The sequence below is a fragment of the Lagenorhynchus albirostris genome, chromosome 16 (genome assembly GCF_949774975.1).
Source record: "Lagenorhynchus albirostris chromosome 16, mLagAlb1.1, whole genome shotgun sequence".
Lineage (NCBI taxonomy): Eukaryota > Metazoa > Chordata > Mammalia > Artiodactyla > Delphinidae > Lagenorhynchus > Lagenorhynchus albirostris.
Genome location: NC_083110.1, coordinates 16,663,977 through 16,691,352, shown reverse-complemented (window position 1 = coordinate 16,691,352; position 27,376 = coordinate 16,663,977). Strand labels below are relative to the sequence as shown.

At 38.0% G+C, this 27,376-nt stretch overlaps 1 protein-coding gene across 4 annotated transcripts in view; it reads right to left on the bottom strand.

Annotated features, from left to right (window-relative positions):
- Positions 1-6,143: 6,143 nt before the first annotated feature.
- The window catches only part of REEP3 (receptor accessory protein 3), a 98,760-nt gene continuing 77,527 nt past the window's right edge, over positions 6,144-27,376 (bottom strand). For 3 of the 4 annotated variants that reach the window (XM_060126354.1, XM_060126355.1, XM_060126358.1), the window contains 3 exons: positions 18,420-18,567; positions 10,360-10,505; positions 6,144-9,664 (listed from right to left, as the gene is read on the bottom strand). In XM_060126354.1, the coding sequence (XP_059982337.1) occupies positions 9,608-9,664; positions 10,360-10,505; positions 18,420-18,567 (351 nt within the window). In that variant the 3' untranslated portion in view covers positions 6,144-9,607. Of the gene's footprint in view, positions 9,665-10,359; positions 10,506-13,639; positions 14,006-18,419; positions 18,568-27,376 lie in introns of those variants that run through there. The other variant, XM_060126356.1, reaches the window with a different exon arrangement.

Genomic DNA, 27,376 nt, shown 5'->3' with positions numbered 1-27,376 from the left:
CCCAAACCGCGGCCTTAGCCACCCTCCCCAAACTCCAACCCCCCCCCCGCCCCGCCCGCCAGCCGGCCCTACTCGCGCCCCCTGGGGCGTCTCCCTAGTCTGGACCCCCTGTTGTCTGGGCTACAGGGAGGAGCTGCAGCCGCGGTAGCCCCCCCCTTCGGGTGCTTGGACTACCCCAGCCCCTTGAATATCTGGGTGCAGGAGTTAGCGTTCCAGATGTGGCTCCTGGGCGGCCAGATGTGCGCGCTCCCCTTCCCCGCGCCTGGCGGCCGGCGAGTCTGGGCGGACGCCTGGGAGGGGCTGGGAGTTTTCCCTCAGAGCTGACTTAAAACCTCAGCCCCCGCGGCTCCCCGCCTTAGCCTCCAAACGCTCCCGGAAGCACTGCCAAAAGGAAAAGTTTCCAACCCAGCCCCTGCCCTGATGCCGTGCAGCCCTCGGAGCTTCTCAAACCACCAGGGAGAGTAGAGTATCTCTACGGGATTCCCCAAAGAAAAACCCTTATGTTTTGGCCGCGCAATCCCGGTCCGGGCCGTGGGACTCCAGGTGCACAGCGAGCAAACCCCAGCTGCGGAGGAAGAAGATGCAGTTGGCTTGAATTGGGGATTTGCCCTAAAGCGCTCTTTGACCGGTTATGGATTCCATTTTTGATGTTGGAGGTCGTATTCCACCTGGTACGAGCAGTTCAGAGCGGGAGAAAAGCCAAGTGAACCCGGTGACTCAACCCCTTGGAATGTGCCTGGAATAATAAGGAGGACTTGAAAGGTTTTTATGGCCGAGGGGATAGCTGGTGGAGACTAGGCTCCTGCGCCTGCAGTTGGCCGGCGGCCGAGGGGGGCAGTATTGCCTTTTGCAGTGCTGCAACGCCTGCACACAGGACAAAAATAGTCGGAGCATCTGGTTTAAATCAACCAAAAAGCATTTCTATCCGCTTAACCCACTGTCCTACGGAACCGACAGAACAGGACAAGCCAGCTATAATCCCGGTACTCCTTTAACACTCCAGTAATAGCTAAACCCAATCACATTTTACCCCTGGGATTTCTAAGTGTCCTAATGTACAACTGTTGATATTTTATAGATGTTGCAAATTAAACTTCCTTTTCTGAGGTTGTGTGTGGGCATGTGCTCAAGCATTCACATTTGCAAGCAACACTCTGAATATGTTGCCTTTTTTTTCTTTTTGGGTAGTTGACATTGTTGAACCGTGCAGCCCTAGAATAGTAAAAAGAAATAAGTATCTGAGGCCAACAAACGGGTTGCTTAGGCTACTAAATATATAGCCGCATTTTTCCTCCCTTAACGCCCTACTCAGAATTCCAAAGGCAAGTTGGAACAAAAGGAAAACGTGTCTGAGTGTAAAGAGAGGACTAGTGCCAAGAATTACAGTCACAGGGTAAATAACCTTGTTTTCTCTTTCATCAGTGGCCGCTACCAAACCCCGTTCTTGGAATGTGGCCAACAGTCTGTCTGGTGCAGGGTGCTGCTAATTAGAGAGAGACCATAAACCTCTCTGTCAAAGAGGGCATATGACCTTCCCTTCAAGTCTAAACAATAAAGCTGGAGAACTGCAGACTGCACTCTCCACGCTGGCTGCCCTGCGGATTCCCTAAATAGGAACAGGATGAAGGCCAGGCTTAAGAGGTTACCATAGCTCTGCTCTCACACTTTGAGGAATCGGTCACTCCACTTCCCAGTATAACTTGTTTCAATTACACTCTACATCTATTTAGAGGAGAGCAGCTTGCAGAGAGAACTCATTGTCTAATCTAAATGAGGAAGCAATTATTACTTGCTGCAGTCTAATGTGCTTTGAGGCTGTCAGGTCAAATATCAACCAGATCTCATGTAACTTTACTTTGCACCTTGGAAAATATACCATTTTGATGACAATTATTTATCCCTGCTTTTCTGAAACGCGCTTTTTTTTTTCTTTCTATTAAGGGTTTTTTTTCTCCCCTCCTCAGATTTCAAGTCTTTTCTAATTTTAGAATTTGTTATTCCAAGGTAAAGACCACAACAACTTCTGTACACTGCTTAATGTTAAATACTTCAAACACTATTTTTGGCTTTTTTAATGGGCATCTTCTCAGAATATAGCAAAATAGAATTCCCCAAGTCTTCCTTTCATGTCTAATTTACCTCCCTGGGAGTGCCCTGCAAGCTTTAATTTTATACAACATGTTGTAAACTATAAATAATACAGTTCCACTTTCCTAGAACATATGGAAACTGTTGCCTGCTATATATCCCAACTGTAGTTGCTTTCAGCTTAAAGATTGAATGCAGTTCATCTCCTGTGTAAAAAGGCATTTGGCCCTTTTCTGTGTTTTGTTAGTTAAAACCCCGTATGGAACAACACACGAAAATTCTTCTTGTTGTGAACAGAGCACATAAAAGGCTTTACAAGGTGTGGTTTGAAGAGAGAAGCCATGGAGCAAATGCTGGTGGGAAGGTGAGGAAGGAAGGAAGGAAGGCACTTCCTGAGTGGGTACTCCTCCCGGTTGAGCTACATCCTCTCTTCAAATCTCTCCCTGTTTTTCTTAGCCAATAATTGATAGTAAATTTGGTCTTTATTTTTCCTATTAATTTAAAAAGCATCCTTACTGAAGTGACCCTAAGAACCAAATCTATTACCTACAGATCACTCAAAAACTTCACTCCATTTTAATCTTCTGATAAATAATCTGAAATTTTTGTTAAACGCATAAACAGTAAGAATCATTTCTATGTTAGCTGTTTAAGTATTCTGTGATTGCAAAGATAACCAAGTGTAATGGAATTAACAACACAAGAATCGGAAACTACAATTATTGTGGTTGGGGGTTTGATCACTGTTGAGTGTCGGTGTCTCTACCTGTAAAATAGTGATACTTCCCCAAGTGTGGAAACAAACAAATATACAAATCTTAGTTATCACAACCTAACACAAGGAGCATCACAAGCCTTAAAAGGTATAATTCTCCCTCTCCCAAATAAAGCGTGTGCTGCAACATTCCCTTTCTTTGTAAGATAAACTAATAAAATTCAAGATTTGGAATTTTTACATATTGAATTAGTCAAACAACTTTATATTTTAGGGTAAATAGAGTTTCCTTTGGAACTTAATTTTAAGGACATTATGATGGTTAATATAGATATACATATATATGTAATATATATATATCAGCCAGATACTCTAACCTGGCTTCGACTCTTCTCACTCACCTTTTCTAAATTTCAGCATTAAACAATGCTTAGGGGACTTCCCTGGTGGTGCAGTGGTTGAGAATCTGCCTGCCAGTGCATTCGAGCCCGGGTCCGGTAAGAGCCCACATGCCACAGAGCAACTAAGCCCATGCGCCACAACTACTGAGCTTGCGCTCTAGAGCCCGCGAGCCACAACTACTGAAGCCCAGGCTCCTAGAGCCCGTGGTCTGCAACAAGAGAAGCCACCACAATGACAAGCCTGTGCACCGCAACCAAGAGTAGCCCCTGCTCGCCGCAACTAGAGAAAGCCCATGCGCAGCAATGAAGACCCAAACAGACAAATAAAAACAAACAAACAAAAAAATGCTTAGAAGAGAAAAACTTCTCTTCCAAGGCTGATGTGCAAAACCATCTGCTCTTGCTTTTTTTTTTTTAATAAATTGATTTATTTATTTAATCTTTGGCTACATTGGGTCTTCACTGCTCTTCACAACCTTCTCTTTTTGTATTTCCCCAAAATACAGTTGAAAAGATAAGAAACTGTGACAGTTCTATGGAACTCAAGGTTAAAAGTCACCTTGAAAAATTTGCAAGGCTACAAAAAATGTAGTAAAGTTTCAAGAAATTCTGCCTTAAATAACATTTATGCCCTGAGTACTCCAGGTGAAAGATGATGATGGCTTAAAATAGGGAAAATGAAGGGGAGGTGATTTTAATGGTCAAATTCAGTATATATTTTGGAGAGAGCCGAAAGGACTTACTAATGTATCAGATGTAAGAGGTAAGGGAAAGAAGAGAACCAAGAATTAAAAAAAAAAAAAAAACCAAAAACCAAAACCTGCTTTGAGAGAAACCAAATAAATTATTCAACAACCTAGGAGAAATCAAAGCATAAATAATACTCCATCTGAACATTTGGTAACAATGAATTTGTTATTTTTAAAGCAAGAATTATTTTCCTTCAATTAATTGTTATGCTATCCTACTTGGACATAGGTATTGTGCAGAGCTACCATACACAGTAGACACTCAAGGAATATTTTTGAATGAAAAAATTATTTGATTTGCACATAGTGCCAAAATACCATATTTTCCTTTTTTTCCCTCTTTCCCCTTGTCCTTAATCTGGGATTGCCAGGTAAACTAAGAGTAAATGGGGTGCTTTTCCTGCTTTTTTGAGCACAGTCTCTTAGTATCCTATACTTATGGACAGTTATCAATCTTGTGTGTTAAAATTTCAGTTCAAAGCATCGTCTTATAAAAATCAATTTAAAAAATGTTACTAAAACCAGACCATAAGGAGAGAGTTTCAAGAATAGAATACTGATGGGTAGGTAAAAGGCAGAATGTTTTCCAGGGAACAATGAATCAGTCTCTGACATGATTTTTTTTTTTTTTTTTTTTGCGGTACGCGGGCCTCTCACCGTTGTGGCCTCTCCCGTTGCGGAGCACAGGCTCCGGACGCGTAGGCCCAGCGGCCATGGCTCACGGGCCCAGCCGCTCCGCGGCATGTGGGATCTTCCCGGACCGGGGCACGAACCCGCGTCCCCTGCATCGGCAGGCGGACTCCCAACCAACTGCGCCACCAGGGACGCCCTCTGACATGATTTTTGTTCCATGAATTTCTTTCTGAAGAACAGTGAACCACTAAAAGGGAGAATAAAACTCTGAATAAAATGCTGCAGTTCATATATTCATTGTATTCTTTTGAATATTTAAATTTCTAACTTCTTTGGATTAACACAAGGATATGTATCCTAATAAAAGCAAAAATATAACTCCATTTGGAAATACATTAAAACATTATATATCATAATGAAGTCACACAAAGAAACTTTTTTAAACACAGGCTTTCTCTTTAAAGTTTAAATGCGAGGCAGACATCTGACTTTAAAACAGATGGAACCCCGGAACATTTCCAGGATACATAAAATTGAATTTTGTGTTATATTTTATGTCTGAGACAGCTAACAATATAAATTGATGGCTAGGGTTTCTGTACTGGTTGTTTTTTCCTACCTTCTTTTTCTAACATTCAATTTAACAGTTGTTTCTTTTGTAATCCTATGGATGAGCATTCCAGAATGTATGATTTTTTTCAGTTATACATGTATATATTTTTTCAGATTCTTTTCCACTATAGGTTATTACAAGATATTGAATATAGTTCCCTGTGCTATACAGTAAATTCTTGTTACTTACCTATTTTATTTTATTATTTATTTTTGGCTGTGTTGGTCTTTGTTGCTGTGTGCGGGCTTTCTCTAGTTGTTGTGAGCGGAGGCTACTCTTCATTGCGGTGCATGGGCTTCTCATCGTGGTGGCTTCACTTATTACAGAGCACGGGCTCTAGGCACGGGCTTCAGTAGTTGTGGCACACGGGCTCAGTAGTTGTGGCTCGTGGGCTCTAGAGTGCAGGCTCAGTAGTTGTGGCGCATGGGCTTAGCTGCTCCATGGCATGTGGGATCTTCCTGGACCAGGGCTTGAACCTGTGTCCCCTGAATTGGGAGGCGGATTCTTAACTACTGTGCCACCAGGGAAGGCCCTCTATTTTATGTATAGTAGTTTGTATCTGTTAATCCCATACTCCTAATGTATACCACACCCCTTTCCACTTTGGTAACCATAAGTTTGTTTTCTATGTCTCTGAGTCTGTTTCTGTTTTGTATATAGATTCACTTGTATTATTTTTCAGATCCCACATATGAGTGATACCATATAGTACTTGTCTTTCTTGGACTTAACTTCACTTAGTGTGATATTCTCTAGGTCCACCCATGTTGTTGCAAATGGCAATATTTCAAAGAATGTATATGATTTTTATAATTTGCTCTATGATTTGTATCTTAAGTGTGTACCTATGGTGTCTACTATTTAATCAAGAGACACTCAGTAATAAATAATGTAATTTCATGGAACCTAACATATATATTCTGACACAGGAAAAAAAATACAAGTTACCACTAATAAAATGAGTTTATTTTATATTAAAGTTTTGAAAAACCACATTTGTAAAATTACCGCCATACTAGGCCTAAAGATAGCCTTTACAAAGGGATTAAAAATTGCAAAACTGCTTTCTCTTAACTACTAAAGTACATAGATTTAAAAGGTGTTAGAAGAGAAAACGTTAATTCATGGTCAATGTTTAAAGAGTTAAAATACATTATATCTGTAGAAAACTACTAGAAGATTAAATCTTAAAAACATTAAGAGAATAAATGCTGTACTTTCCTTTCAGAAAGCTTTACTCTTAAGTGATGTTCACTGAGAAACATACACTGCATACCACAATAACGATCTTATCAAAATTTATCTAACTGCTTTGCATATGGATCAACTTAAACAGAAAAAAACATAGGAAATTGCTTTTCAATACATATTAACTTCTTATTTTTCCTGATAAAAGAAAATCAAAATAAAAATTTAGTTCATTCCAATTAAAAATACAAATTACTAATATTTAACAGTTGTATTATTTCTAATAACACAAAAGTTCAAGCATTCCAGAGTACAAACTGTTACTTAAAAAGAAAGAAAGAAAGAAAGAAAGAAAAACATTTATCTAACCAATGTTTTACAGAAATTTGGAATATTTACATATAACACTGTAGAAATCTTTGGTGGTGACATATGGATTAAGTTCCCTGAAAACACTTTAATAATTTTGTTCCATCAATCTGTGTACTCAAGTATTTATAACTGGTAATGCTGGCACCATCATTTTCTACCCAATTCCACATACATATAGGGAAGTGTGTGGAGGGAATCTTATGCAGGGTCTATGGGGGTTTACATAATTAATTCCTTAGCAATAAGGCTTATTTCGGGCCCATTTTTATACCAGAAAAAATATGGTGAACTAAAGAATAGATCAATTAGTACTTCCAAACAAACCCTGGAAATAGTTAATATTATGAACAAGTTGAATGACTATATAATAAAATAAAACACCAGCTACAATTTCTGGATAAACTTTAACAGCTACCAAAACAGTGCCCTAAAGGCTCGTGCAGCATCCAAAGCCCATCTGCCAAGTGGTAAGCAATGGGGGAAGCAAGGCACTGTGCTCTAGGGATTAACACACCTCTTTTAAAAGCATTAGACTTAAAAGCAGAAAAACAAAAAATGACCTGTTCCACCTTAAAAGAAACAAAAATTTACGTTTATTATACAAAATTCAAAAGAAAGCATGCTAAAACACACATAAAAGAAAAGAAGCAAATTTAAGAAATGTAAGAAAAGGAAAGAAAGGAAATGATAGACCAGCAAAATGACATTGACTGTATATAAGGATATAACAAACACATGAAGGGAAGCATTGTTCAGTGTAAAGAGATACAATTAAACAGAAGGACTTGCATTATCTCTTTGAAACTAGTGTTGTCCTCCATTAAACGTTTTGATTCTAGAAGTGTAGAGGGATAAATAATTCCTCCAACTTAGGACAGTATTCATGAGTTTACTATAATTAAAGAATAGGTTTAATACTGAAATTAGACTTGAAAAAAAATACAGTGGTGCAAATCAGCCCCCAAAGGTAATGTTTTTGATACAAAGTCACTTACTTACAATGACCTTGTCAGGCAATTTGAGATGACATTGCCTTTGTGTAGGAAAGATAAGTATGGCACAGGTAGCATTTATACTGGGAAGTCTAGTACTAGGCAAAATAAATAAAACTCTCTTCCAAGAGTTTATAACCAGAATTCATAGAAATTTTGAACACAAAGAGTCTTTCCAGAAACGAAGAGGCTAAAAATTAGTCAAGGTAAAATAGATGAAGATATTCATGGAATTAAACTTTGGGGGAAAATAAGTTGAATGAAGTTTTAGTCGGTGGTACTTATCAAGAATGTGAGATGATCTAGAAGACATTTTAAGACTTGTATCAGGAGAAATGTATGAATTATATTAAGGTACTCCTGAGTAAACATTCTGTTCTCTACCAACACTCTGAGTAGGTCCTGAATATACATTGCTAGCTGGCTTCATTTCTTAGAAGGTAGAAAGGTCAAAGATCTTACAAATCTCTCTCACTGCTTTTTCTTTTGGACAAACAGAAAACTCAAGTAAATTATCTGAACAAGTATAATAATACAAATTTGATTACTGATCACTAAAACCATCATCAGAAATATATTTACTTAGAGTTCATAATGCATAGTTACCTATGCCACCTAAAAAACCTCAAAGTTCAGTAACTCAAATTCTCTTGGATTAAAAAAAATGGTATTTTTCTAAAATCTATTATAATAATTTCTAACATGTAAGATTAACAACATTTGTATTTTGCATTGGCAGGTATCTTCAGGAAATTATTTCAGCTAGAAGTGAAGTGATTCAAATGGTTCTAGTCAATGCCAGATTTATAAATCAGCAGCTCATATCAGTGCCAAGCTTGTGAATGGATTGGCTGTTGGTTAATTTCATGAATTAGAAGATACCTCAGTGCTATACTGGTCTATGACTCCATTTCACAAAAGCTACCACTTTTAAAAGCTGAAAACATAACCAGTGTTAACAAAAACATGCTAAGTTCAACTATACTATAGAGCTAAATATGGGAAGCTGGTGAGTTTTAAAATAACTTCTTATCTGTAAAGAAGGTAAGTAAAAATAGTTAAAATTGAAAAATAAGCTCTGGTTTTTATTATTAAAATTAAATGAATATAACTAATGAAACCCACAGGAAAAGAGATGATGTTAATTCAAGGCATAAATTTGACATGCCAGAATATGACAAATAACAATAAACACAGTGTTAATAAAACTTAAAATAAATGTACAGTTGTAAAATAAGTAAACAATTTTCAAGTGTGCAAAACTAGTCAGGAATGAAAGTGCTATGTAGATGCCTGGTTTTCAAACATTTGCCTTGAAAACTTTCAGTTGATGGTGGAAAAACTAGAAAGTATTAACAAAGTAAAAATTTGAAGAATATAAAGCGTACTTTATCTTACATTATACCCTTGTTCTATCACTGCTGGATCAGAGGCCTATTTAATTACTATCCTCATGTGATAGAGAGGATAGTAACAGAAATACAGGTAAACACAATACAATATCACAAAGTCTGGTGTATCTTGAACCATAAAAAGACTCTTTTCAAGTATACTGTGGGTTTGTGTTTCACTTTACATCACAGGCACTCAGTGTTCTGAAGAATGTGACAATAGATAACACAGTATTCTATTATTTCTGATATATCTATCTATCAATTTTTGTATAACTACCTTTAGTAGTCAAGATTTGGAAGTAATTGTTAAAGAAATAAAAGCTATTTAAATAGATGAAAGTAAACCCTATCACCACCACAATTTAAAGAATTATTTTAATGTATAAATCCTGAACATATGATGTTAGAAAAAAAGTTGATGTATTAGCATAATTTGTCTTGGGATACTTGACATGTACATGACTAAAAATAAACTTGTGGTCTCTTCTTCACTTTGTATTTCAGTGACCCATACCGCACCTGAAGAGAGAAATGTGTTATTATTATGACTTAGGTTTTGAAATTAAGACAGGACTTAATAGCTCATAATCACAGTAATAATTTTTTAACTTTTCTGATATAAACAATCAATTATGCGCTAAGTGTGTACTCAATAGACAGCACTACCTATATACTCCAAAATGTAGTTGGCATTATGTTGCATATATGCACAATTAACACTGATAACAAATGAAAACTTATTAAAACTGTTATTAACTGTTATTATTTATGCTTTGCTGGGTACATGTCAATGAACATTGCCACAATAATCTGAGGTCATTCGCTGAAATCCTCCACTGCTTTCTGGGCACAAAGACAACATATTATTATGGATAGACTTTTACTATTTAATCCTTATTTAGAGTTGGTTCAGAACAAAAGTACATACTTAATACTGCTTTTTCTTGCCTATATGTAGGGCTGGCACTGGGTACTCACATCAACCGTAGGATTTTGCTGTGTGAGAATACCATTTTCTACTTAGAGTGGAAGACTAGGAATCTGCCATTTTCTAAATTTCCAGAGAAAGTAATCCATCGGATCTGAATAAAGAATTTTAAATATAGCTGGTGCTCTATTATTCCGACCCTTCATCTACCGATACCCTAAATGCGAATGCAGCAGGAAACCCCTTAATAGTAATCACTGGGAAAACAACTCTATACCTGACTAACCTCTTTTCGGCCTTTCACGGTTTTCACAGATTTCATGCTTTGTGATCTTCGTAGCCCTTTGTGTGTTAACATCTCATCATCTGAATATGGCCCATCCGCTTCTTCGTCTGTTTTCTCATCTCCATGTCTCAGTGGAATTCCATCACCTAAACGAGTTGTCAAAACCAGTATGTTTTGGTAAAAGGATGCCAGTCAGCACCGCCTCTTCACCCTGTCTATTGGCGGCTCTCTGCATTTGCCAGCTTGCTCTTCTCCCTGTCTCATCTGGAAGGCGTTCCCTGCCCTTTACCATCAATCTTTGCCCCTTGCACTATTCTAGAGGAGGCTCATAACTCATTTCTTCCAGGAAGTTTTCCCTGGCCATTCCTATTTTTACTATGCATTTTTCAGAATAATTAAAAATACTTTATTTTTTAGTGGGTTAACATGGTTGTCTTGTTCGAAAGTCAAAGAATATAAATAGATACACAGTGAAAAGTCTCTTCCTGCCCTTTCTCCTTTTTGTGAACTTTTTTTTTTTAAAAAAATATTTATTTATTTATTTGGCTGCACCAGGTCTTAGTTGCAGCATGCAGGATCTTTAGTTGTGGCATGTGGGTGGGATCTAGTTCCCTGACCAGGGATCAAAACCGGGCCCCCTGCATTGGTAGCAAAGTCTTAACCACTGGACCATCTGGGAAGTCCTCTTTTTGTGAATTCTAAGCAAACTAAGCAACGGTGTGTTTTGGTCTGTTATTTGTACCTTTGACTTTAATTAGGAACTCAGGGTCCTTCTCACTCCCCAACGTGTCAAACCTTTTTTCAAGACCAGAAATGGTAGAGTGAACTTAAGGAATCATATAAAACCCAAAGGGGATAGAACTGTGGGCAAGATAATTCACTGGGGGCAGGTGATGGAGAAGTTAAACTGACACTGTTGCAGCTGCTAAGATAAAACCCAGCCAGACAGGCTACAGTAATTAGAAACACCACAGGCTATGATGACTGATGTTAGTCAAAGAAAATAGCCAGCATCAGGAGGGTCAGTAAGAGATGGATCCTGTGGGTGTGCTAACAGACTGCTATGTGTAGCAACGAAGACTTAACATTGGCCAATATGCAAACATCTAGGCAGTCAGGCTGGTTACTGTCAGGAAATCTGAGAGCACCCTGAGAGGCTGGGATTCAGGGACAAGAACACTCCCATTCCTGAAGCAGTGGTTCTCAAACTTTATTAGAGTTTATTAGCACAAACTTATTAGCACCTATTAGAGTCACTTGGAGAATTTACTGATCCACACATTGCTGGGCCTGGTGTGGGGCTGAGAATCTACATTCCTAGCAAGTTCCCAGGTGATGCTTATGCTCCTGGTCCCGGGCCCACACTTTGAGAACTACTGCCTGGATGGCGCAAGAGAGGGGCTCAAGTCTAAGGCAACTGGAGTACTAGGTAGGTTATAAAGACAGGGGTGAGGGACTTCCCTGGCGGTCCAGTGGTTAGGACTCTGTGCTTTCACTGCCGAGGGCCTGGCTTGGGAACTAAGATCCCATAAGCCGCAGGGAGCGGCCAAAAAAAAAGCAAAAAAGAAGAAAGACAGGGGTGACGTTACAAGGCCCCATTATGTTTCAAATTCTCCTTCAATAAAGGTAAGGAGCATAGATACCTTCTTCAGATGAGAAAAAAGTAGCAGGTTTTCCAGGCTCAGGAGGGGGCAAGAGATGGACTTTTTGCATGTGAAGAAAAGTATACTGAGTAATTGTTTATTAATCTGCTCTCATAGGACATGAATAACTTGAGCATCACTAAGCAAACTATGAAGAGTTATAATGGGAACATACTGTATAGCACAGGGAACTCTACCTAATGCACTGTGGTAACCTAAATGGGAGAGAAGTCCAAAACGGAAGGGATATCTATATGTGTATAGCTGATTCATTTTGATTTTGTTGTGCAGTGGAGGCTAACATAACATTGTAAAGCAACCATACTCCAATAAAAATTAATTAAAAAAAAGCTTCCTCGTCTCATAATAAGATAAACATCTTTAATTATATATTTAGGAAGTACAATTTTATGCTGCCAGACTTCTAGGCTAGAAATCAGTAAGGATTTGGAAGTAGAATCAGTCATTACATAGGTCAAGATCCTTTGCTTTCCTGCAGCAGTCGGAGGAATTTTGTTCTAGGTAGACATGATAGCATGTGCAAAGGCCCCGGGGCATTGGGAAGCATAACTGTGTGGAAGAGCTGTGAGGAGGTCAGTGTGGCCAGGGGAGGGAATGGGGTCAGTAGTCCTGGGAAAACCCTCTTGGTGCAATATTAAGTGGAAAAAAATGTATGTATAGAAACAAAGTGTTGAAAAACATAAAAATGAAACCATTATATCTGTTGGAAGTGGGCTTTTAAGTGATTTTAAATTTCTTAATTTTTCCTTTTTTAAAAAAAGTTGCCAAATTTTTATTTAAAAAATTGTATTATTGCTATAAACGGGGAATATAAACCAGAAAAAATATTTTTAGATTGCCATTTGTAGATTTTTCTCTATTGCTGTTGCTTATATAATACCCCTAATCCCAATATAATAAAACTAAGGTAAAACATAGAATAAGGAATCAAGGAAAGGATCAGAAAGGAAGCAACTGTGATCAAAAAGTTCTCTAAGGCCACAGATGAAGCATAAAGCTACATTTCAACAAACACGGCCCTTGGATTTCAACTGTCTCTCACTTCATGTGATTAGGAATTGGAATTGCATTCAAAATGATAATTATATATACATCTTATTCTTTGCTTCCTAATTGCAACTAAAAAAAAATCTTAGTTTTCTAAATATTGTTTCAGGAAAAGTGATGGATTGATTTGTTATTCCACAAGTACTGATATATATATATATATATATATTTTTTTTTTTTTTTTCCGGTACACGGGCCTCTTACTGTTGTGGCCTCTCCCGTTGCGGAGCACAGGCTCCGGACGTGCAGGCTCAGCGGCCATGGCTCACGGGCCCAGCCGCTCCGTGGCATGTGGGATCCTCCCGGACCGGGACACGAACCCGCATCCCCTGAATTGGCAGGTGGACTCCCAACCACTGTGCCACCAGGGAAGCCCAAGTATTGATATTTTTTAAATATTACTATGTGTGAGGCAGTGTACTAAATTATGGGGGATACTATATTGAAAAACACACAACTGTCTTCTTCTACCCTAAGAAATATATAGTCCAGTAGAGGAGACAGAGTCTAGTGGGCATGACAATACTGTAATAAATGCTGTAAATAGAAGACAAGGCCAAGGTGCTACAGGAGCACACAGTAGGGGAAGTGGGTGGTAAGAGAAGACTTCTTGTAAGAGATGGTGGCCAAGCCGAATCCTGAAAGACTCATAATTCTACACACCGAGCACATGAAAGAGTGTGATGCCAAGTCTGGGGAGCTAATATACCACACGCTATTGAGCTTGGGCTTCAGAGAGCAAGGGGGAGGGGGCATTGAAGCATTTTAATCGGAGGGCGACATGATTAGATTTTGTTTCTCTAAAGGAGTCTTCTTGTACTTTGGAGAATGAATCAGAAGTGGATGAGACTGGAAGCAGGGAGGTTACTGCAGTACAACAGGCCAGAAATGATAAAGAGTCCAGGGATTGAGGAGACAGGAGCCAAATTTGGGATCTGTTAGGAGATGAAGTCGACAAGCTTAATTTAGCAAGTTATTAAACTAAACTGCATCAAAAAGAGAGGAGTCAAGTCAAATATCTTCAATAAAATATTCATTTTCTATTCCACTTAAAAACCTGAAAATGAGTATGTATGAAAATTCTGCTGTGAGTGGTGGAAATAGTATTAATCAAAGTTGTCCGAGGATTTTAAAGACTTCGGAGGAGGGGGAGACCCGAGATTACGAGAAAAGCCCGAATCTGGATGCCCTATCTGAACAGGAGCCCGGCAAGTTGGCTGAATGGTTTGCAGGTCTTCCAAGCCCAGGCAAGGGGAAGCTGGTGGGGTGCTGCTGGCGCCGACAAAGGTGATGCCAAGGGCGGCTGCTTTCCGTCATCGGTCTAGACTGGGCAAAATCCTCAGAATGGGGCTGTCCATGCACATTCCTGAGGGGGAGTGACTGAGGACCTAGGAATGAGGAGTCTGTGTTGCCGGGGGCCCTGAGGCCTAAGGCTGCAGCTGTTTGACCACCTTCGGCCCAGAGCTCTGTTACCATTTTAGGAAAAGTCGCAGATGCTTTTGCAAACTGACCTGGTTTTATTCATAGCTCGTCCATCTTAGAATTGGTATATTTTAAGTCCCCCCTCCCCCCTTATAATAATAATAGCCAATACTGATCCAGTACTTAGCATGGACCAGGCATTGTTCTAAGCAGTTTCCATGTATTAATGTAAGTGCAGAATCATGGAAAGTTGACTTGGAAGCGGCCTTAGTTATCGTGGTGGAAGGGGCCCTGGATCCATGTGAGGAGAAATGAGTACTTGGCCACTTAACAGCTGTTAAGACCTTGAGTGAGTCTTGCCTCTCTGGGTCTCAGTTTTCCTATCTGGTAAGCTGTTGAGGCGGATGGGAGATGAATACGTTTCTATGTGAACGCCAACCCTGAGCCAGTTGAGCTGTCTGGGGCACTGTGTTGAGAGGGATTCTGAGCCAGCGTGGGAAGGGCCACAATCCATTAGCAATGGCTGCCACGGGCACAGGAGCAGAGAGGAGGCATGTCACTTATTTGCCATCTTTGACTAAAGCATCTCTAAGGTCACCCCTGCCAAATTGTTTGAATTCATTGTTCCAGCCCAAGTGTCTCACTAAGTGCAGTCTCTTTATAAAGTAAAAAAAGGGTAAGAATTAGGTTAGGAACCTTGGATACTTCATTTCTGTCATTGAGTATGTGGTCTTTGACAAGTAATTTAATCTCCTTAAGTCTCAGTTTATTCATCTACAAAATAAGGATAAAAATATTTAACCTGCATAGTCATTTTAAGGATTAAATAAATATGTAAAGCATCAAAAATAAGACAAAACAGAAATCTCTTTATGTGCTGGTATATTGAAACTGAATATTGAACCATTTTTAACTAATATGGGAGCAGCAGGTTCTTTGCAGAAAAAATATTTCCACTTATCAGAATGTGGTGTTCTTTCTAAGGAAGTGAACATCATGTTCAAGGTGTCTATTTTCTTACAAAAAAGCATTTGGAGGGAGCTCTTTTTCCCATAGTGACAACATGCGGACTTGAGTAACTTCATCAAAGCAAGACTTCTCTCAATCAGCTAACCTCAAACCGCTCAGAGCAAGCCATTACTAGTTTTCAAAAGGGAACCACTTTTCCAAATATTTGAATTTTCTTGTGTTCTGAGCTAACTGTATTGATTACACGAAATATTAGTAAACAGACTTTGCAATATAAATATACTTCCCACACTAAAAAATGTACTAACTTGCTTTTCTTGAGGAAGTTTGGAAGTAAATAAAATAGAAAAAAATTCATGATATAAAAAAATGAATACCTTAATTGTTTTCAAAACAAGAAGTAGGTTTGTCTTATTTCTGATTTTAAGGGTAACAGGTTGATTAAAAAAAAAAAATCACTAAAAACCCACAACTCAGAGGTAAATGCTGTTAACATTTTAGTTAGCAGCATTTAGACTCTCTTCCAGACTCTCCTCTATGTACATGTATCTGAAAAACAACTTCACATATATTAATCCATTTCGTCGTCTATCTATTGTTCCTCTACGGTATAGGATCATAACACACACATTGTTTCACTGTTATTGTTCTCCCCCGCCCCCAATCTGGATATGTTTTCATGTCAGTAAGTATAAACTGACATTATTATTTTTCACGGCTAATAGCCACCTTTTTTCTTACCCATTTCTCTTAGGAATTTAGTTTGTTCCAATATTTTGTCACTATAAACAACAACAAGATAAACATTCATACATCTTTGTCCCTGTATCTTTGAACACTTGTCTGATTATTTCCTTATGACATGTTCTTAGAAGTTTCTTGCTGAGTTAAAAAGAATACATTTTGATAATTCTTGCCAGACTGTCATCCATAACGATTATTCTACTTTAAACTCTCATAAAAAGTGTATCAGAGTGTTTGTTTCCCAACTTTCTTGTTCTTTTAATTTCATGGTTTAAAATTCAACAGAAGAACTAATTAAGACCTCACTATCCTAAAATATTTTAGTCACACCATTTTAAATTTAATAGATGGATACCATAAAACTAGTGTCATGGATTTTCAAATTTATAATCCTGGTTTTATTTAAATAATTGGAATACAATTCTTAACCAATTCTAAGGTATAATTATGAATAAACTGCTGATAAAGGACTCAGATTACTGGTCCAAATCAGCAAAATATATATAGCAGTCCCCATAAACAAAATCAGTATACCTCATTTTTAAAATGCATATTAAGAAAATGCCTATTAGGGACTACTTTTACATTATTAAAGTATTAAGGATGATGGTTCAAGGTTCAAAGTTTCCTCACTCTTAAAGGCATTAGTACCTTAATCAATGGCCAATACTTAATTACTACCTCTTAGATAATAGCCACCAGCTTTTTAAAGTTATTCATTCTGGGGAGAACTTAGAAGAAAGTTCACTATTTTTCCTTTATAAGAAGGGACTGTTCTTTTCTTTCTTTCATTTTTAAAATTAATTAATTCATTATTTTTGGCTGTGTTGGGTCTTCGTTGATGCACGCGGGCTTTCCCTAGTTGTGGTGAGCGGGGGCTACTCTTCGTTGTGGTGCGCGGGCTTCTCATTGCAGTGGCTGCTCTTGTTGCAAAGCACGGGCTCTAGGAGCACTGGCTTCAGTAGTTGTGGCACACGGGCTCAGTAGTTGTGTCTCACGGGCTCTAGAGCGCAGGCCCTGTAGTTGTGGCACATGGGCTTAGTTGCTCCGCGGCATGTGGGATCTTCCCGGACCAGGGATCGAACACATGTCCCCTGCACTGGCAGGCGGATTCTTAACCACTGTGCCACCAGGGAAGTCCCTCTTTTTTTTTTTTTTTAACATCTTTATTGGAGTATAATTGCTTTACAATGGTGTGTTAGTTGCTGCTGTGTAACAAAGTGAATCAGCTATACGTATACACATATCCCCATATCCCCTCCCTCTTGCGTCTCCCTCCCACCCTCCCAGGTGGTCACAAAGCACCAAGCTGCTTCCCACTAGCTATCTATTTTACATTTGGTAGTGTATATATGTCAATGCTACTCTCTCACTTCGGAACTGCTCTTTTCAAATTGGTTTTAATTATAAAGGATGATTTTCAGTCTCCCTCAGAAGAAAACTTCTACTTAAAAAACAAAAAAAAAAAGATCAAGTAGCCCTGCACCTTATGAACCTAATAATACTTTAATAAGAAATATCCTGAAGATCTTAGTTCTCAATTAGGTCTTGAACTACAACTTTCTTATATGCAAAAAAAAATGACTAAGGGACTATGTCTTTTTGTTTATGTGTATGTTTCTAAGACCACAAAAAGTTACTAAAATTTTAGAACGTATCAACTATGACATGCTTATAATTTACATTAGAACAAGGTAGTTCTTAGTCTACAAGTCATGATTTCAACACGTTTTTCCATGGGAGTAATCCTATTTTCAAACCTGTCATCTTTTGTCACCTGCTTAAAACTTTTTATCTTATAAGTCAATATCCTTCTTTGTTCACAGCACTTACATTAAAGAGGGTTTAATTATAAAACTCAGATGCCACTACATAGTTTGAGTAGCAAGTTAGAGATCACAGGTCAAAACTAGTGCTGGTGGTAGAGGGTAACCACATCCACTGCTTTTAAAAATTCATGGCAGCACAAGGCGCTACTGCTACTTTCTTAACTGGATTATCTCCAGAGTCAACAAAAAGCAAGCACTAACCTTATTTAGACAAAATTTAGAGAAGGAGACCTACATACAGTTAAGCCTGAAGCTCAAGAATATAAGTTTAAAAATAAATGTTGTTTACCCAAATTCAGCTGGCGACCAGGTATTATTTTAGTACCCACCTTGACTCAAGATCCCAATTATGAAAGAACAATACATTAAAACAAAACAAGCACACCTGGTGATTCACCGGAGGCTGGTTTACTTTTCTTTTTTGTTTCTGGGAGAGGTTGGTATGGTCTTTGTCCCACAGGCTCATCACCTTGGATAGCTGTTAGATCATGCATACTGAAACTTCGTAAACGTTCAGTTATTGCTCCTTGGCTCTATTTAACAGAGAAGTGATAGATCCAAGAAAAGAAATGCACTTTAAAATACTTAATATGTTTCCATTTAACTTTCCTCCAACATTTTATCATGAAGCTTATTCATTTTAAAATGAAACATTCAGAAAAGTTGGAAGAATTCTACAGTGGATACCCATATATCGTTTATATTTTGCTATACCTGCTTTACCACATATTTACCATCTATCCATCCATCAATCAATTTTTAATGCATTTCAAAGCAAGTTGTAGACATCAGTACATTCCACTCCCAAACATTTCAGCTTTAAATTTAATTCAAGAATGTAAAAAAATGTATAATGAGCTTATCCCCTCTGTAAACATCATCCATAATATTTCTCTCTCCTAAAAGCAGCACTTTGAGGCTTACGTTTATGATTCAGAAGAACTTTTTAAAGTAAAAGAGATGCTGTTTTTTTTTTAAACATAAATTCTACTTTATTATAACATAGCCTATACCTAATTTTCTTTTTCTTTTTTTTTTAACATCTTTATTGGGGTATAATTGCTTTACAATGGTGTGTTAGTTTCTGCTTTATAACAAAGTGAATCAGTTATACATATACATATGTTCCCATATCTCTTCCCTCTTGCGTCTCCCTCCCTCCCACCCTCCCTATCCCACCCCTCCAGGCGGTCACAAAGCACCGAGCTGATCTCCCTGTGCTATGCGGCTGCTTCCCACTAACTATCTACCTTACGTTTGGTAGTGTATATATGTCCATGCCTCTCTCGCTTTGTCACAGCTCACCCTTCCCCCTCCCCATATCCTCAAGTCCATTCTCTAGTAGGTCTATGTCTTTATTCCTGTCTTACCCCTAGGTTCTTCATGACATTTTTTTCCCCTTAAATTCCATATATATGTGTTAGCACACGGTATTTGTCTTTCTCTTTCTGACTTACTTCACTCTGTATGACAGACTCTAGGTCTATCCACCTCATTACAAATAGCTCAATTTCATTTCTTTTTATGGCTGAGTAATATTCCATTGTATATATGTGCCACATCTTCTTTATCCATTCATCCGATGATGGGCACTTAGGTTGTTTCCATCTCCGGGCTATTGTAAATAGAGCTGCAATGAACATTTTGGTACATGACTAGAGATGCTGTTTTAAAGCTAAGTCAGGAGTGGTAATGGCTCTACCTAGAACACAGTAAAAAAAATTTAAGAGCCAAAGAATCTTGAGTATGAAAGATATTCAGTTAATGAATTCACCATCTGGCAAAGCATATCTACTAATACACACAATTTAACTTTAAGTCATTTTAAAGCCTTAACATTATGGTAGACATTAGGTACAAGTGGGTATTTAAATTTAACTAAAATTAAATAAGTTTAAAAATTCAGCTCCTTAATTGCACTAGCTACATTTCAAATGCTCAATAGCCACATGTGGCTAGTGGCTATTGTATCGGACAGTGCAGATACAGGACATTCCCATTACTGCAGAAAGTTCAATGCTTTTCATCATTGCACAGCTTTGAAAGGGACATTTCTGAACTTCTCAGACATAACTACATTTCCCCCCAAAGTATAAAGTTTTGTAAAGAGAAAAAAATAATTTCTAAATTTACCCACTTGAAAATTTGCATAGCATACAGATGACTCATTTCTTATTTATAGCTGGATTAAAAATATTCTTCTAAAGGTTTTTTTTTTACACTTATTATTTCTTCTTCTCACACATGTGAATTTATGATTGCCTCTAGTTATAATGTAACTGTAGAAACTCATCCATAGTGGTTCATCTCTAAATTTCAAAGCCTAGGGCACTATAAACATTCCAACATTACTGCTAACATGTATTTTACACTGAAGAAAAAGGTCTTGTTTCATGAGTCTTGATTTAGCTACTCCGAGTGAATGATATCCTATTCTGTCAAACCCAAACACCATTTTCATACCCCACTTAAAGCTTTGTAATTTCTACCATATTTTTTGAATTATGAAAAAGAATTATTAAATTAAAGGGTCTATATCCTCAATAAAAATAATTGGATTCCACACATCTTTAAACATTCTTGACAAGGTTTAATTCATTATACTCTCTTTTTATCGGATACGATTTGCTTCTTAAATAGAGGATGACAGAAGACTTCAGACACACACTAAAAGGAAGTGATCAGTGCTCATCTGAAACAGATGCCTTGTTTTCTCAGAACTGTCATTTTCTCTATTCCTACCCTTGTATTTCTGTGCCCTCTCTCAGCAATTCTTGACTGTTTGCCTATTGCCAAATGAATGATAATATACGTCCATGATACCCTCTACTGTAACTCCCAAACCCTCCCACTCAAGAAGTACATCTCAGCATGCAAATGAGTCAAAGTGCCATTGAATCAGTCTAGCTTTATAGCACCCACAAACTTTGGTATCTTTAATGATTATAATCAACTAATTACTTCGGGCATATCTCACAAATGAACTCACAAATTAATGTTAGTTCTATTGCTGTACTTTATATATTTTGCCTCCAGAGCAAGATTTTAAGAAACTAGAGAGGGACAAATCTTCAGCTTCTTCTGTTCTCTGAGTGCACGTGGTATGGAACTGATATTGAGTATGTAATAAGTAAACTAAATACTCTTTTTATGCCTCTTCTTTTTCATTACTCTTGACTGTTGGAAAGTTCTCCATAGGTTGCAGCATGTTTTAATGTAAACAATGGAGTTTATATAGAGAGTTTCAGCACCAAACTACAGGTACAGTCATGGGTATCTACACGGGTAGATTACACCATCCACTAGGCGTCTGCTTCAGGTTTACATTAAAGGTGAGCAAGGACCAACCCTGAGGTATCTGGGTGATCTATATACAGTATGTATTTTAATGTAGCTCTTGAGTAACCAACCCTCTAGCCCCAAGTATTATCAATCCCCCAAAAAGGCCAGGTACTGTAGACAAAAGCAAAAAGGGGCTGTACCCTCCTTGAAGACCCATGGCACTTCAACAGCCATTATCACTTTGAAAAATCATTTTTTTCCACTGTATATTTTCTAATGGGTCCAGAATAGAACTAATATGGGGAGAGAACTATTGCACTATTATGAACTTCAAAAATATTACATAAATTATAAGTATCTAATGTGACCACTTTAAAGGAGAGGTGTCATTATAAAATAATTGCAGCTAAAGGCAGACCTATTCCCTCTAATTTTTATATATTCAGCACAAGAAGTCCATTAATAAGGGAATTATGTTTGCAATACAATGTTAAGTGGAAATACCTACCCTCCACCTCAGAATTCTAAATCATGCAAAATATGGGCACAAGTATGCAGTATGGTTATAGTTAGGGAAAAATATTAAAAAATGAAAACAGTGTGATATTTAGGCAGATGAGCGATTTTTTTCAAAAATTTCTTCATATTACAAAATTAGTCATAGATGGTATAGCGAAGTTTTAATTGTAACATAGTATACTATAAGAATTTCTGATCCATTTCTTGATCATTTTTCCAATATCTAAATCCCTTACTCCCATAATTAAAAGAAAAAATTGTTTCTACATTTTGAGGGCATAAACAGGGAATTATAGTCACTTGTCAATAACAATACAAAAGATATTGAGATTTTGTTTAAATTAACAATGCCTTTTCAGAAACCATGGAGGACAGAAAGCACTGGGATGACATATTCAAAGTTTTGAGAGAAAAAAAGTTTCAAATGTGTATTCACTATCCAGCAAAACTGTCCTTTAAAGAACAAATTCAGACAAAGATTTTTAAAAACTAAGAATTTGTCACTAGCAGCCCTCCCCTATAACAAATACTAAAGGAAGTCATTCAGGCTGAAAGAAAAGGACGCTGGACAGTAAATATAATAGAAACCATGTGAACAAATAAAGAGCACTGTAAAGGCTTCCCTGGTGGCGCAGTGGTTGAGAGTCCGCCTGCCGATGCAGGGTACACGGGTTCGTGCCCCCCGTCCGTGAAGATCCCATATGCCGCGGAGCGGCTGGGCCCGTGAGCCATAGCCGCTGAGCCTGCGCGTGCGGAGCCTGTGCTCTGCAACGGGAGGGGCCACAACACTGAGAGGCCCGCGTACCGCAAAAAAAAAAAAAAAAAAAAAAAAAAAAAAAGAAGACAGGTTCTAGTCTGAGGAGGAAAATACGTGTGGAAAGAGCAGTCTTAGTCAGTAAGTTGGAAGGGCGTTACCATCCACAAGGTAATTCTATATCCCAGTATTTTAGATCCTATTCTCTACAGAAATGTATGTACACTGTGTTAAAATTGGTCCTAAAAATCAAAGAGAAGGTAACAGAAAGATTATGATGAGAAAGCAAACGTCAAAGTAATTAAAAAGCATTCTGTAGAATATTTCACATCATTAGCAGAAGTGTTCCTGCCTTCAGGTAACTCTGAGTTCTCGGGGTTTGAATTTGGAGCCCAGAACATCCATTTAAGAAACTAAGAACACTGTAAGGGCTGACTGGGTGGGAGGGCTGGGACCAAATCTAACACATTCAAGCTCTGGAAAGAATCCTTCAGCTGAGAAGCAGCTTCCCGAGCTGGCCTCACACAGAGCTCACTTATATCCAAGGGCACTAGAGAATCTGAATGTCTGCTCGAGTATCCAAGTCTACAGTTGGCATCTGTGAAAAGGGACCCTGCATGTATGACTAATTCTAACTTCTTTATACCCAAACGATTCTGCCTTTGTTTAAATACTTCATATCCTGGTTATATATTACATTAAAGTTACTATATTTTGTGTTAAATAAGGGGAATTTACCATGCTTATCAGCATCTTTGTATAAAACCTCAACCTATCCTCTTCACATTTTTAAATTAAGAATTCAAAAACATAATCAGCAATGCTTTATAATCTTACAAGCATACAAACAATCTTTTATGGAACAATTTTTGTGATACTGTTCAATAATGAATAGCCATGAAGCTCTATTTCTTGTTGATCTTTGACATACTACATTATAACTGCAGATAGGGTCAGTCCCCAGTTTTTAGGGAAATGGCTTTTCCCTATGGACATTTAACACAATCTGATCAAGCCTAGAATGGAACTGATTGCATTTGAATTAAGTGAAAAATATATTTTATTTAGTGGTTTTAAGATTAAAGCAATATATATTTATTGAAGAATGTTTGTAACAGAGAAAAATATAAAAAAGAAAGATTATTTGTAACCCATCACCCAAACTACCTATACATATTTATGTATTCTTTTAGCCTTTTCTGACTCATCATACTTTTAGAGCAGGGTTTCTCGACTTCAGCACTAATGCTATTTTGGGTTAGGTAATTCTGTGTGTGTGTGTGGGATGCCGTCCTGTGCCTTGTAGGATTTTAAGCAGCATCCTTGTCCTCTACCTGAGATGCCACTGGCAGCACCCCCCTCTAACTTGTGACAACCCACAACGTCTCCAGACATTGCCAAATGTCCCTTGGAGGGCAAAACTGCCCCCAGTTGAGAACCACTGTTTTAGAGCATAAGGGGTTTTAGAAGTCAGTTTTTACCCCTGCATTTTACGGGTAAGAAAATAAATACTTAGAGAGATCAGTGCCGATGACTGCCCCAAAACTCACTGCTAATTAGTGGCAGAATCAGGGCTAAAAAATGCTGACAACTCAACTGCTATAGAATTCAACTTTCATTATAATATTGTGCTTTCCTAGATTGCAGAGAAAAAAATATGACCTTTCTTCTCCATTGTCTAAAGAAGTGCTCCCTTTTTAAATGGATGATACTAAGCAGCTGAATCTCCTCAAATCGTTTCACAAACAGAAAGCCATTAAAACAGACAGCAAGATGTCAGGATTTTTGACCTAATCGTCGTCATTTACAGTCAATAAGATTTCAGAAATTTTAACTTTAATACTCTCATTTCTGTGATAATTGATTTTTTATAATATCTGCCAAAGAATTCACCAAGAAGAGGCTGCCAAAGAAAATCCCAAGAGATGGTTAATATGACTAAAAGTACTTTTCTTCATCTGTCCTTCGTCCGGCAGGAGTGTTGCTCATCTGTACAAAAGCCGCCGGCATTTCTCGTGTGAAAGCTATGGGATGTTGAACATCCTCAGTAAAATCCTTGAAGCTCCTTCATATGCTTGTGCTTTGCTCAGCCAAAATAAACTTGGACACTGACCTTGGTAACAGATGCCTGGTAATGAGGTCACAGAACTGAGTAACATTTTCAGAAAATTGCTTTACGGTGTAATAAATGTTCTGATTAGATTCCTATTTTCATCTTTAACATGCTCAGGCGGTTCAACCTGGGGAAACTAGTCAGGGGTACTGCTGATCTTTAAAGGTCACACTGAGAGTCCAATATTTTTAGCCTGAAAGATATTTTTAACAAACCATATATTGCAAAAAAAAAAAAAAAAGTTTAATAATTCTCAAGTCTTTCTATTAGCTTTCTTGCAGTTTCTCCTTAAACTTGACCTATTTCCTATTTCAGCTTCAATTTACTCTTTGGTATGAAGTGTCTGGTTCAGTGATTCTTCCATCACACTGCCTTTCTTTGACATCTCCAGAGATGAAACTAATTTCCCCTGCTTTAAAATAGGCACAGTAAAACTTGAGGCAAATAGTGTTAACATTATGCTGTGTTCAGCATATTTAACGACTATTTCTAATGAATAAAATCCAGTATGGTTGATGCCAACATTCCTGTGCTCATGAGGAGAATGGTGAGGGTTGCCTCATACGGTGAGCTTGATAACAAAAGGATCACAAGATCACAAACAAAAGAGAGCATTCCAAAGTGAATTCAAATCACAGGATGTGTGTTTGATTGTTCTGCAGTGGTAACTTAGATGACTTTTATGATCTGTTTCCTGCCTTTGAAGTGGGGAGGTGCTTTTGATTTGTTAAATGTATAAATAAAAACAAACATTGAACAACAAAGAAGCCAGAGAAACACAGGTATAGAATTACTTTTATAGCCTTTCTACAGCAAAGTGTTTCTGTGAGACGATGCTTATTTTTATTTTATTTATTTTTTTGGTCTGCACCGTGAGCCTTGTGGGATCTTAGTTCCCCAACCAGGGATTGAACCCTGGCCCTCGGCAGTGAAAGCGCGGAGTCCTAACCACTGCACCGCCAGGGAATTACCAGATAATGCTTATTTTCATAGTGGAGGGCAAGGGGTAGGCTCTAAGCAACCAAAGATGAGGTAAAATTTTCAGTTAGTGAATACAGACATTCAGCTTGACAGTAGTAGCCTGTGAGGGTAAAGACTGTATCTATTTTGTTCATTGCTGCATCCCAAGCACCTACCATATGGTAGTCATTAAATACATACATAGAGACTTCCCTAGAAGTCCAATGGGTAAGACTCTGGCTCCCAATGCAGGGGGCCCAGGTTCAATCCTTGGTCAGGGAACTAGATCCCACATGCTGCAACTAAGACCAGGTGCAGCCTAAATAAATAAATAAATAAATATTAAAAAACATACATACATATAGATGTTAAATACATTAAATACATATATGTTGAATAAATATATCGGATGTTAAATACTGATGGCAGCAAAGTATGTATAAAATAAAAATAAATAAGAAGGGAACCAGGATAAGATAATCTAGTTGGGGTTTCTGATTCCTCACACAGAGTTTGGAAGTAGTAAGTCAAAATAAAATAAATATCCTACAAAATAGTGACAATATGTAGGGAGGTGTCTCACAGAGTATGCAGGATTATAAACTATATTTAAGTGTTAAAGTGAAGAGAGCAAGGACTTCCCTAGTGGTGCAGTGGTTAAGAATCCGCCTGCCAAAGCAGGGGACGTGGGTTTGCACCCTGGTCCAGGAAGATCCCACATGCCGGGGTGGGGGTGGGGGCAGCAACTAGGCCCCCGCACCACAGCTACTGAGCCTGCGCACTATAGCCTGCAAGCCACAACTACTGAAGCCGGCGCGCCTAGAGCCCATGCTCCACTACAAGAGAAGCCACCGAGATGAGAAAGTCCACGTACCGCAAAGAAGAGCGGACCCCGCTCGCCCACCGCAACTAGAGAAAGCCTGCGCACAGCAACGAAGACCCAATGCAGCCAAATAAAGAAAAAAAAAAGTAAAGAGGGCAAATGGGATTTGTGTGCTTCTATGTTTCCTAAAACAATGTTCTAAAATGTCTATATTTTCTAAGCAATTTTTTTTTCTAAGCAATTTTTGATGTCGAAAGTTAATTTTTTGCCATAGAATCACATTGAATGTTGCTTTTAAGTATGGAAAACTCAGAAAGCATCTTCTTTGGGGTGTAAATAAATACATGTACTTCATTTGTAAAGTTAAATGATGCTAAATTTTGTAACAAAAGAAAGCAAGAAGCCCTCAGTCCCCTTCTCTCCATCCCCCTGCAGGCAACCACTTTAAAACCTCTACTTTCATATACAGCAGATGAGGACTTTAGTTCTCTTCCACCTCATTTTCTCCTCCTCGCCATCCTCCCAATTGAGAAGTTAAGTCAATCACCGATGGTTACTTAGAAAGTCACACTCAGCACTTTCTGGATCTGAAACCTATTTTCCTTCCATACACTACACACCAAAACCAATTATGCTATGGTATTTAAAATAAACCACACTAATTACTACATGCAAAGAAATCCAAAAGCCATAATGCGAATTTTCACAGAAGGCATTCATTCCTTTGATAATTTGGCTTGCAAAACACAACACATGACATTAGTAATTGGCTAAGTAAAATCTTAAGTTTTAAGAACAGAAATTTTTCATGCCTTATTTTGAATAATCAGTTACCTCAAACTGGTTGAAGTATGGGTGCAGAAGTAAGCCAGAAATCCTACCAAGATATTG